Source organism: Lepisosteus oculatus, chromosome 5 (genome assembly GCF_040954835.1).
Source record: "Lepisosteus oculatus isolate fLepOcu1 chromosome 5, fLepOcu1.hap2, whole genome shotgun sequence".
Taxonomy (NCBI): domain Eukaryota; kingdom Metazoa; phylum Chordata; class Actinopteri; order Semionotiformes; family Lepisosteidae; genus Lepisosteus; species Lepisosteus oculatus.
In genome coordinates this window covers 34,976,985-34,989,812 of record NC_090700.1, presented here as the reverse complement: position 1 = coordinate 34,989,812, position 12,828 = coordinate 34,976,985, and the positions used below count along the sequence as shown (strand labels likewise).

Here is a 12,828-nt window from a genome sequence, read left to right as displayed (position 1 = left end):
GGAACTGCGGGACAACTGAGTGGAAACATCAAAACGCGTAACTTTTACAGTACATCCGAAGGCTTCATCTTTATATGTCCCACGGTATGGGGGACACTTCAATACATTTATATAATGAAGGACCTCCAAAAGGAATTTGTTTCCCAGCTTTTATTTTAACTCCCTTTAAACTAAATAAGAACCGGGATGGTGGGATGCCTCTTAATTGTATTATTTTTAAGGTAAAAATTAAAAACCTATAAAAATAGTAGAGGAGATGTGTGCTCTTTCTTTTAGCTTTCACATCATTGATTAAGGCCTAATCAATCAGTCTTTGCTTCTGTCAATTGTTCATCTACACAGCTGGCAAGTATTGAACATCGAGGACAAAAAATGGAGATTGGAAAAAAACTAGGTTTGTCCAATAGCATTTGTATTCCATTTCCATTGAACAGACCCTTATGAACTTGATCCGAAGTCTTGAGCCTGATAGTTGAAGCTAATCCATCAGAATCTACCGGTTAGGTCTAATTCGGTCATATTTCCCCTTTCAATAGATTCATGAGGATCAAAGACAACATTTTGTACCACACAAATAACTTTTAAAAATTGTTAGCTCAAAGTGACTTTACTTTCAGATCACTGTAGACTTGTTTCTACATAAAGAATCTGAGTGAAAATATTTTTACACCCATGTTTGCCTGAACTAATCTTTGTATTGTTGTGTAGTTGTAGAAGCAGGTACAGTGGCATTAGTAATTTACTATACTCTTCACTGAGTGTGACTTGAATAAGAAGACCTAAGTTTAATTGTTTAAAAGGTTTTTTGAATGGTCAATATTAATCAGCAAAAGATTAAACACATAACTTATGTTTTCCCCCCTTCCTTGATGAGGTAATATGTAAGTACAAAAAATATAATTTTAAATAATGTAGAAATAGGGGAGGACAGTTTGTACTTAGTTTGACATTGCCGGGATGTCCTGCAGAGTTCCTCAGGCACAAAACAGTGGAAATGTCCATTTCTTCCATTGTGAACTAAGGATTTCTGTGCCAGTACAGTTATCAGACCCTGCACAAGGTATACAAGCACACAAAATATGCTTGTGCCTTCAGGTTTCTTACATGGTCCTGCAGGTTTTTCTGGTATTAATTCTGAAGTGGAAAGGATTACTTTGATGGTGCCTTAGAGGAATACAAGAGGAATATAGTTCAGGTGGGTAGCTGCGTCAACATGGGTAGACTGCAAAGGAACAAGTAATTGGTTTATTCCATGCTGAAAAGAGAAGAAAGAAAACGTTTCATGGCCGAAACATTGTTTTCTTTCTTGTCTTTTCAGCATGGAATAAACCTATTACTTGTTCCATGAGGAATATAGTTGAGTGAATCGGATCCCAATTTAGTCCTTTCTGTTCAAGACTAAAAAGGTTTAAGCACAATCTTAAAATCTCTTGATGGAAATTCAAGACTTTTAGCTACTTTATATATCCTAACATTATTTTGTATTTCTGTGAACAGGTCTAGTCCAACAATTCTTCAGAGTTTTTGTATTTTATCCGTGTTCTTTTTTTATATCCATTCACTTGTTGTCAAACTGAATGCCTGTCATGTAAGAGTTGTGGTTAAGGAGTTGTATATTATATCTTAAAATCTTTTATGATGAAATACCCATAGCTTTCTCAGAATCTACGCATGTCCTACCATGTTCTGTTTTTTATCTGCTATTTATTGATCAAAGTACTCTTAAACATGTCAGCTTAGCAAACATATACTAAATTGATCATTTAGTGTGAAATCAACCTGATTTTGGAACAGCCTTCTCAAAGCTTTGCTTTCACATTTAGAATAAAAACAGGGTAGTATTTGCAAAGATGCAACAAATATTAAACATATTTATGAATAAAACCAGGCAGAAGAGGTTAACTATTTTAAGTAAAACTTTATTTTTACAGTGCATGAACAGAATGCCATGACCAGAAGATAAGATAAATTTCCTTTTTTCCCCCCACTTTAAATCATTTTCTTTTAATCACTTAAAAAAATAATGGAGCGATTTACAGATCTTTATTTTTTTCTGAATGAGAACTCTGGAAGTATTTATAAAGGTGCTGTACAATATATAAACATTTACAACTACCACATAATGTAGAGACCAAAAGTCTTCTTTGTTCAAGCAATGCAAGGCCACATTATTATATGCAGACACTGATATGGGCAATGGAGAATTAGGGGAAAAGGGATATCTAATACCAGAGCAAGAGACATCAAGGTGACATTTCTCAGGATTGTCCCAAAGAGGTATCACTCCACTCAGGACTGCAGAACTCAGCATAAAAGAATATCCACTAGGAACCTCCTTCAAAACATGAGAGGATTCTAAAGGGCAGAGGTTAGGTGTAGGTTTGGGGTTGATGATGTGGGTTAGAGTCAGGGCAAGCTGGCACCAGAGAAACAAAGACACCTGGGTACAGAGGACAGGGAGGCCGGACAGAAATCATCAGATGCCCTAAGCCAAGTGGACATTCCTTTCTGCTACTTCCAAACGTCTGAAGTCATGCACTTCTAGAAAGCTAAGTAGCTGGCTTTTTACTGAAGTCATTTTAGAAGTTTAAATAACATTTGTTTCTTAAAGTTGATTGATTGTAGGTAATTTAACAAACGGTTCAGCACACTAACGCAGTACTTGAAAAATAACCCGAAATTATTTCAAATTAAATATTCACTTAAACTGGTGGCTATTTCAGGGTTTCCAAGTTTCATTTGGGCGATATGACCTGATTTGTACATGCTACCTATGATAAACTAGCAACACTGGCTAAAGATATACAGATAGCATACCAGGTGCCTTCGAGGGTGGCACAGTCCCTATTTTAGCAGACTTGTAAATCTGAAAAACCTTTGGAAGTATAAATTCCATGAGGAGTTGAGTGTAATTAAGTAGTTCAATTCATGTCAACCTGCACCTCTAAATATCAGTCATGCACTGGTGAGCCAAACTCCATTTTTACCCAAATGTAGCTTAAGAAATTAATTGCTTAATGATACAAACATTTCATAAAATACAATCCAAGCTACCAATATTTCTTAAAAAAAAGTTTGCTTGTTGTACACACATTTGTCAGAGGAACTAAGTCTGTTACAGCAAACACCATTAACAGGTAGAATAGTGGCTGTTGGAACACTACATACAGCAGAATGGCTCAGTAAGAATACATATGTATATTTTTTCAATACGTTAGATATGCTTAATCATATACATAGTAAACAATATAATTAACCACAAGTTTCTGGTCCTTTAAAGAGACATCACAATTATGGAGTGAAATCATTTTCTTGATTTAGCTGGGAAGCTGAAAGATGAGTTAGTATATTCGGTTTGGATTTGTGCACAATGGATAAACATTCAATCTACAGCCTCTGATTGTGAATTTTAGACACACTGGATGGAACCCTCAGGGTGTCAAAGGTACACAGAAACAAAGCATATTAAATACATGCAGCAAAACAAATCCTTTTGTGAAGAGCATCTTGCAATCCATTGGTGTATGTCCGTTTGTAGGTTAGTAGATCTTCACAACAGTTACGACATCATCCTTCATTTGGTGGATATATATGTATGACAGATATACATGTCTTTCTCCTTCATTGCATATGAAACTTCTGAACAAAGGCAGCCATGAGCATCTACAGAAATCCCTTGTTGACAATGAAGGGATTCTCACTGTTGGCTAGACAGGGTTTCACAGATCTGAATGTAGCCTCGATTTCATTAAACTCAAAGGCTCCAACAAACACAGAAGACAAAATGCTAACACATTATGCTATGTTAATAAAGGAAGAAAAACTATTCAAAATGGATACAGATCCCTTAAATACTTAATGAAAAATAAAAAAAACCTTTGTCCCAGCTGTGCAGTGATGCTGTGAAGAAACTCTAATCTGTTGTCTTCAGTGTTACTGAGTCTTCGCTTCAGAGAATCTCTCAACTTTCTCCGAGCTGGGGACTTTCCAAGGCCCTGGTGTAATAGGAACCTTTCTACCACTGTTCAGGTTTACATTGGTGAGGCCCTCTGCAACAGCACCAGAACTCCCTGCGTCTTTTTTGCTGTCCTCATCTGCGCCTTTCCTCTTGGGCTCTCTTTCTCTCCGGCCTGTGTCCTCGACTTCTTTCGGCGTCTTTTCTCTGCTGGCGATCGAGCAGGATCTGTGAGCGTGGGGGTCTTTCCGCGTGTCTTCTTCACTCTTTCTGTGGCGCTCACTGGAGTTCCTGGCCACGTCGACCACGTTCCTGCTTGTCTCTCGCTCAGCTTCTTCGTCCCTGCGTTTTCTCTCCTTATTCCCCGCTGGCTTCTCCTGTTTATCCGTCTTTGCTGGGCTGCTCCTCCTCCGACGTTCCCCCTTGTTTACCAGTGGCTCTCTGTTCACCACTTCCTGTTCCTTCCTAGGAGACTTCTCTGGACTTGATGACCTCGGCCTGTCTTTCTGCCGTCGAGACTTCTTGTCCTTGCTTCCCGCATTCTGCACGCTGACGGATATGTCCTTGCTTTCTGGAGGGAAACTTCCTTCGGCCTTCCTTGGGCTGTGTGATCCGTCTTTGCAATCAGCCTTCGCCCTGCTAGCTTTCTTTGGGCTGGCAGGCATGGCATCATGAGGATCTTCCGATTCGCCTATCACAGGGTGCAGCTTTCTGTGTGGAGTTCCAGGACTGACAGATTGGTCTCGTTTCTGCATTTTGGCCTTGCTGGCTTGGTCTTTGGTGGAGTCCTGGCCCAGCCTGTCACTATCTGTGGAGATGATGGTCCCACTGGCTGGGAGGTGAGCCTGTCTGTAGCTGGGGGTATCACTGTCCCGGTCATAGGGCTCCACTTGTCTCACAGCAGGGTAGGACTCAGAGATGGTAGAGGAGTTGGAGTTGAAAGATGGAGACACCGGTGAGAGTGGCTCTTCTGCTGAACTGTCTATCTGAAAGCTTGTGGGTGAAACGTTCTGTATATCCATCTGACCTAAAGAAAAAAAAGAAATGGAAGTGTCTTATGTTTGCAGTTTGTCAGTAAAATATTTTTAAATAATTCCGATTCTTCTGATTAAAACAACCCGTGGATCATACATTTAAGTTTGATTAATATTCTAGTGGTCTGTGTTTAAAGATGACCTATTGTGTGTACCCAGTTCCAGTGCAATTGACTGCTAATTTCATGGAGAAAAAGGGTGCAGACAGAGCAAGTCACAGAGTGGAAAGAGGGTTTTCAGTCCACATGGACGGCTTTGCTTTCCTAGAGCAAAAGGAGAAGTGTTGTGAAGACGAGTACAGAAAAGATTTACCAAGATATAAGGGACAGACCAAGAAAAGTAGTGAAGCCTTTAGTGATGCTCTGGTTTCATGTAGAAGCACAGGGCGGAAGAGGTCAGACCTGGAGAGAGGAACAGAAAACAGTGCAGAGACTGAGCTGGACAGAGGCAGGTACCGAGCCACTGGAGACACACTAGACTTTGAAAACACCCTACACTCTAAGCCACAAGTATACTTGAGACTGACCGCACACTACGGACACAAACACTGGTCACTCATGGCTCACTCTGCGAGAGCGCACACACACGCACACACACACACTCGTCACCCTGCGAGAGCGCACGCCGGACACACACACACACTCGTCGCCCTGCGAGAGCGCACGCTGGACACACACACACACACTCGTCGCCCAGCTGCAACAGCACACACCGGACACACTCGTCGCTCTGCGACAGCACACACTGGACACACACACACACACTCGTCGCTCTGCGACAGCACACACTGGACACACACACACACACTCGTCGCTCTGCGACAGCACACACCGGACACACACACACACTCGTCACTCTGCGACAGCACACACCGGACACACACACACACACTCGTCGCTCTGCGACAGCACACACCGGACACACACACACACTCGTCGCTCTGCGACAGCACACACCGGACACACTCGTCGCTCTGCGACAGCACACACCGGACACACTCGTCGCTCTGCGACAGCACACACCGGACACACTCGTCACTCTGCGACAGCACACACCGGACACACTCGTCACTCTGCGACAGCACACACCGGGGACACACGCACACAGTCGTCGCACTGCGACAGCGCACACCGGACACACACTCGTCACTCTGTGACAGTTGACACTTCTTCGGATATATAACGGATATAAACAGTGCTAACTCAGCCACGTTCTTCCTGTAGGCCCGTACGCTAGTGTTTATTCAGTGTAGAATGACATCAACACCATACTGTCTGCACTCACTGTGGTCGGGGACGAGTCCCAGGCCTGGCCTCAGCAGCAGCAGCACTTTATTCCCCCCAGCCTGGATCAGCTCAATGGCCCGGGTGTGGGTAATACCCTGGGTCGGCTCGCCGTTGATTTCCACAATCTGATCACCCACCTGCAATCACACCACACTGTCTCCATCATGCCATTCCTACTGCTAACTTTCTATAAAACCTGGAAAAAACCTTAAATCACAGCCTATGAAATTAGTGTGAAATAAATGATGACTTTGGTATTTTTTGGTATTTTCTTGTAGCAAACAACCAATATAGGAGCTTTTAGAAGCACTTCCTCAATCAACAATAGTTTGGCAATGCTCTCAAAATAAGTCATCGAGGTTGTTACAGAACAGACTGTACAGAAAAACATGCCTGATTCATTGTTGCCTACTTATGTCAATGTCATATCCTTTGTTAAGGCCGATAGACTGGTGATTTTTTTCTTTTCTTTCACTCAGCTCACTGGTCTGCTGTAATGAATTAACTCCACAGGTATAAAATACTGTATATGAACACTCTACAGCATGTGCATTTGTATGTGTGGGAAATGAGTCTATTTACACATTCATAAAAAATACATGTCAAATCTGCAGTCACATTGAAATATCAATATCACGGTCATTTATTAATAATGCATTGGCAATGCAAAGCTTATCCTTGATGACACAGAGTGGTAGAAAGGTATAAAATAGGAGGCAAAGCAGAAGCATTGCCTGGCACAGCTGCACATTGTAAAGTATTCTAATGTTTAATCAAATGTTACATTTTAATAACTAAAAAGGAGGAGACTTAAAGATTAGTAGGCGAGTTCACATACAAATGTAAACTTCAAATGATATAAGTGGATTTACATCAGTGCAATATCTTGGTATAGTAACATTAGATCCAAAAACTGTATAGGTTTTGCAATATATTTCACATTACTCAAGAATAGTCAAACTATTTTTTGTAGTAATACCTATATGATAAGCAAGACATTTTCACTGCTTTCAACTATACTTTTCTCAGTTCAATACACATGTATCTACCTGTATGTCATTTAGAATAGCTGGTGCCTTAAAGTGACGGTGAAAATATTAGAATCATATCAAATGCCAGACACTATATGAGTCATCACAAATCATCTGCATGTTTAGAGAATAAAACCCTTTTCCAATTATATGTATGTTCATCTCAGCTGGAGTTGTTCTGAGTGCAACATACTGTATATGCCTTCAGTGTCTCCGAATCAAATACAACTGGCTTATGACAAGTTGCTGCTACTCCTGATTAAGTGGCCAATGGATATAAGAAAAGTTATCAAAAATTAAATTAATTTTTGTAAAATAAGTTGTAGCCTGATGAGTAGCAACATTGAATATAGGAGGTGTGATTCCCATCAAAACTCCTGTGATCCACTAAACTGCCACTGAAGTACAGAATGATTGAGATCAAAACCTTCATTTAGGGAGTATCCTATAAACCCTTTTTGCACTCGAGTCAGCATCTTTGTGTAGCATTTCATGGAGGTTGACAACAACTGCTTTATCTAGGTGCAATCAAGTTCTTTGACTGACATCTGGTCAATCTAAAAAATGATGCTCAACTCCAACACTCTTTCTGAGTGTCACTGTTGCCGCTGTCTGACAATCTGAGGATCCTCGAGATCATAAATCAAATTTGAGGCCGCAATTGTGGCTCAAAGAAACCCTGTTTCTGTTGTATAATAAAGCGCTGAGTAGTTTTGTTTAAGGACTAGTTATATATATCAACTTGCTAAAAAACACAATTTTCTAAGAACAGATTAACTCTTGAAAAATGGCAAATAGTGTATTGGAAGTGTATTGAAGGGATTTGACACCATCCTGACCCAAGAAATTCCATAATTTGGTGTTGTTGACGGTGGTGGAATACGCCGTCTCAGGCGCTGCGGTCGACTCTCCCTTAAGAGCTCAACTGGGTTGAGATCTGGTGACTGGGAAGACTATGCCATATGGTTTGCATGGTTTTCTTACTCAAGCACTGAGTAAGTAATTTAAGAAAGTAATTTCCAAGAGCACTGACATCTTGGAAGATTCCACTCCCATCAGGAAAGAAATGATTCAGAGCAGGATGAATGTGATCACTCAGAATGGCTTTGTATTGATTGGCATTTAGCGTGCCCTCTAACAAGACCTAAACAATGGCAAAAGAAAATGCACCCCATACCATAACAGAGCCGCCAAGACCCCTCACCATGGGAAAAGGGCACTGTCGGGGTCTTTTGGCATGCTCTTTCCTTTATTTTGGCAGTTACCTGTAGTTCATACCGTACACTATAAACTGCTAAGCATCATCATAAGTACCAAAATTGTTGGATCTACTCTTGTCCATAAATTCATTTTTTCCTTCAGTTTTTAATATTTTTTTCAGACGTTTGTACATCTTTAATTCAATTAATTGGAAATAAACAGGTACTGATGGTATCCATGCATCGGGTACGTAGGAGTTTGCTTTACATCACAAACGTGCGGGTGGTGCCCTCAATACCCTTGCAGGCTGCTGTATTCAGGCACAGACGGGCTCTGCGGGCGAGACTCACATGTATCCGGCCATCTTTCAGGGCGGGGCCGTCCTCCGCCAGCCTCAGGATGAAGAGGCCCATGTTATACTCCTTGCCTCCCCGCAGACTGAAGCCGAACCCTCGGAGGCCCCTCTCCAGCTCCACCATGAAGCAGCCCTGAGGACAGCAGCATCCACAACACTGCACTCAGTTTCCTTAGAGCTACAGTACAGAACACTGCTGAGGAATTTGAGGAATTTGTCAACCCTTCCTGTAAAATATTATAATTTATTTATACAATACACTACTGTTTTGGGGTGGCAGGGTGACACAGTGGTTGGTTAGCATTGCTGCCTCACAGCGCTGGGGCCCTGGGTTAAATTCCAGACCTGGGGTGCCATCTGTGTCGAGTGTTTGTGTTCTTCCTGCATTTGCATGGGCTTCCTCCAGTAGCTCTGGTTTCCTCCCGCAATACAAAACCATACTGGTAGGTTAACTGGCTTCAGGGAAACTTGGACCCAGGCGTGAGCGCGTGTGTTTGTGTCTTTGTGTGCCCTGCAATGGACTGGTATCCCATCAGGTGTACCCTGTCGTGCGCCCGTTGCTTGCTGGGATAGGCCCCGGCTCCCCCGAGACCCTGAATTAGGAGGAGTGGTTAGAAAATGAATGGATGGAAATCACAGTTTTGTTAATAGTTTTTTTTTCTCTACAGTTCAGCAAGCTCCTGGTAATGACAGGACCGAGCTGTGCCTGCCATGCTCTGACTGTGCTCAGGAGGGCACATCGGTTTGTCTGTAATGTGTACCTCCTGTCTGGTGCCCAGGGCTCTCACCTGTTTGGCTCCTGTAGTGCACAGCACCCCCTGTTCGCTCTGGGGGAGGCTCTTGTGGTCTGCCCAGGAAAGCCTGGCATCAGAGAGGGAATCCCTCTTATCGTCCATTTCGGGGTTATATCTAAATCATTCCAAAAACAAATGTATGAATACATGTGTGTGTGCACACATAGAACCCTGCTGTATTAGAATGGGCAGTTTTGACAAAGAAATAAGAGATGCAAAAATACCAAAAACAAAATGTCAATACTGCAACACCTGGTAGCAATGCTCAGAGTATCATGCAGGCCCTGATGCAAATTCGAATGCAGAATGACATTATTTACACCATGGATGCACAGGCAGCTAAGAATACTGGACAATACAGGTTGCCTATTTTAATATGGTAGTGCCTTCATATTCAGTACTTGTAGAACATAAATCAATTACTGAACCAAATGCTCAGAAATGAAGCTAGAAATAGTTCATTTGGTTGTCAGCCTATCCAAAATGCTTAATGATTCCCTTGAAAGCCTTTTCTGTGAGAAGGGTGAAATCCCTAATGTAGTCAGTCTTCATGCTGGTGAAGAAGCCTCATTAGATGCCTTTGATGAAATTAAACCTCAATAATTTTTCACATTCTCTCCTACCGGTCCTACAAAGATTGCGGGCAGTTTTCATTGCACTACTTCAAAACATGTTTTCCATTTATTACCATGGATGACCCTCAATTTGCACTTCAATACTGGAATGAAAAACACTGGAAGCAACTTTGAAAGAAAAAAACATATATCATTTAAGGGATAATCAAAGCAAGATTTTTTCTTGTCTGCAACGCATGCTGTAATGGATTAAATCATTGACACAGGTAATCTTGTTCCAAATGAAGATCAAAGTCAGTGTAAGCCTCACAAATTTCACAATCACACCACCCTCCATTAATTCCTCTAATCGTTCTGCCAGCTTTCCTCTCATTTCCCAGAAAGCACAGGCAGACGCAGCAGAACATCATAAAGCATGGCTTAATAAGCACAGGACTTCAATCCTCTCTATTGTGCAGTGCCAGTTTCAAACCTAAATTAGTTCAGCCTAAATTACTGGATGGGCGCCTCTGTCGCATGCAAGCACTGTAATATTACCGTTTTTTTACTTTCTATTGAATAGATTATGTTAGGAAAAATATTCCCCATCTCATTTTATAATTGTTCTCATCCAAATCTGACCCAAAAATTCACATGGTTTTCACATTCACATTCGAATGGTTTTCCACTGTGGTTGGTACAGTGGCACAGAAGTGCCTCACAGTGCTGGGGCTCTGGTTCAATTCCAGACCTGGGGTGCTGTCTGCGTGGAGTTTGTATGTTCTCCCCGAGTTTGCATGGGTTTCCTCCGGGAGCTCAGGTTTTGGCCCAAAGCCCAAAGCCAGTACGATAATTTGACTTCTGGGAGAATTGGCCCTGGTACAGTTTGTGGGTCTGTCTGTCCTGTGATGGACTGGCGTCCCACTAGGGTGTACCCACCCTTGTACCTGTTGCTCTGAATTCCCCATGTCCCTGAATTGGCAGAAGCAGTAAGAAAATGGACGGATGGATTTCATAGTTACTTCTTTACTTGAATGGGGATACATAACACGGTCATAACTCCCCCATAAACATTTACTGAGCTAACAATATGCATAAAAAAGATACAGCAAAACAGAAATCCACATGAACATGCCATGATCACTGTTACCAAACTGCATGTGTAGGAAGCCCTTGTTAACTCTGAAGTCTGTCATGGTGTCTTTCATCTCTTCATCTGATTTCGCTCAGACTGCAAATCTGCCCCTAGCTATTGACCGGAACTATGTCTTATGCATCATAATGAGTATCTTTGAGTAATGTCCTTTTCACAAACTGTTGTAAGGGGTTATGCACGTGGTTTTATTTTGTTGTGTAATCTTTATGAAGGAGTTACAATGGTGTTATGTAACCCCATTCGAGTAGAGCATTACCAGTTTCATCTAAATCTGCGGCTACTTCATACACACTGTAGTGAAAAAAATAAGTTCTGGGTTGGATCAGAAACTAGGACTTTATTAGTAGAGAATGGGAGAGCTCTGCCCAAGAGTGCAGCACTGTATGGTGACTCCAAAATTCATTATGTGCATTGTTCAGAGTATTTATATAGTGGTGTTCAGTGATACAGAATACAACGTGCACAAAGTCCACGGTATGCAGCAGTGTTCAGAATGTGAGGAGTGTAGAATGTGAAATGTTCAGTGTATGGTGGAGTGTTTAATGTGCGGTGTTGAGAGACGCAGAAGGCAATGTGCACAGTGTCCAGGGTACGCAGCAGTGATCCCGCTCTCGGGCCCTACCTGTCCTCTCGGTGTGCCGGCTGCACCTGTCCCATGGCTCTGTGCTGTGGGGCTGGGCTCTGCTTCGCCGAGCTGTTGCCCGATGGAGGCCCACTGTGCTCTGGAACACAGACAGGGGCTGTCTCAGCAAGGCCTTCAGGCTCACACAAGTCAGAGAGTGAACGAATGAATACATCGACAAAATAATAAATGGGTAAATGGGTGTATGTTAGATTATTAGAAAACGTTGTGTTTCAGGCTGGAACAGGCAACTGAAGTGCGAACTATGGATTTATAAAAAATACATTTAAAATGCACACAAGCAAAGTGAAAGCAATGACAGGGTCAGCAGTACATCTTGGGGGTGCAGGATGGCTTCTAGTGGGCTTACCATCTTCCGGCACGACGGTCAGAGTCACAGTGTTGCCAGCGTCCTTGATCAGCTGCACAATGTCGTTGTGGGCGAGCTCCATGATGGACTGGCCGTTGACCGCTGATATGCGGTCTCCCACCTTCAGCCTCCCACTGCGGTCCGTGGGGCTCCCCTCGATGATGCGCCCAATCTTGTGTGGGATGACTGCACACAGAGCATGTCAGCATGATTACACACAGCGGTATTAAGAAAGGAAATCCGTTGACACAACTACGACACTCAACACAATGATCATAAACAAGATATAGTACAAAGGATAGTGTAAAGCTAGAATCTCACAAGCTGGGTCTTGAGGAGGCACCAGAAAGCTGTTCTGATATCTGCACATATCTGATGGCTCTGCTTGGGCTGTCTCTCACTCCCATAAGAACATTACAAATGAATGGCCTCTTCCTGCTGCTTCTTGAAAGAAGCCAGGGCATCACCTTC

The 12,828-nt window shown here is 42.4% G+C and overlaps 1 protein-coding gene across 4 annotated transcripts in view; it reads right to left on the bottom strand.

Annotated features, from left to right (window-relative positions):
- Positions 1–1,903: 1,903 nt before the first annotated feature.
- The window catches only part of magi3a (membrane associated guanylate kinase, WW and PDZ domain containing 3a), a 153,757-nt gene continuing 142,832 nt past the window's right edge, over positions 1,904–12,828 (bottom strand). For 2 of the 4 annotated variants that reach the window (XM_015342709.2, XM_015342710.2), the window contains exons 17-22: positions 12,358–12,543; positions 11,988–12,087; positions 9,650–9,770; positions 8,857–8,994; positions 6,274–6,412; positions 1,904–4,982 (exon numbers count right to left, since the gene is read on the bottom strand). In XM_015342709.2, the coding sequence (XP_015198195.2) occupies positions 3,934–4,982; positions 6,274–6,412; positions 8,857–8,994; positions 9,650–9,770; positions 11,988–12,087; positions 12,358–12,543 (1,733 nt within the window). In that variant the 3' untranslated portion in view covers positions 1,904–3,933. Of the gene's footprint in view, positions 4,983–5,301; positions 5,391–6,273; positions 6,413–8,856; positions 8,995–9,649; positions 9,771–11,987; positions 12,088–12,357; positions 12,544–12,828 lie in introns of all 4 variants that reach the window. The other 2 variants (XM_015342712.2, XM_015342711.2) reach the window with 2 other exon arrangements.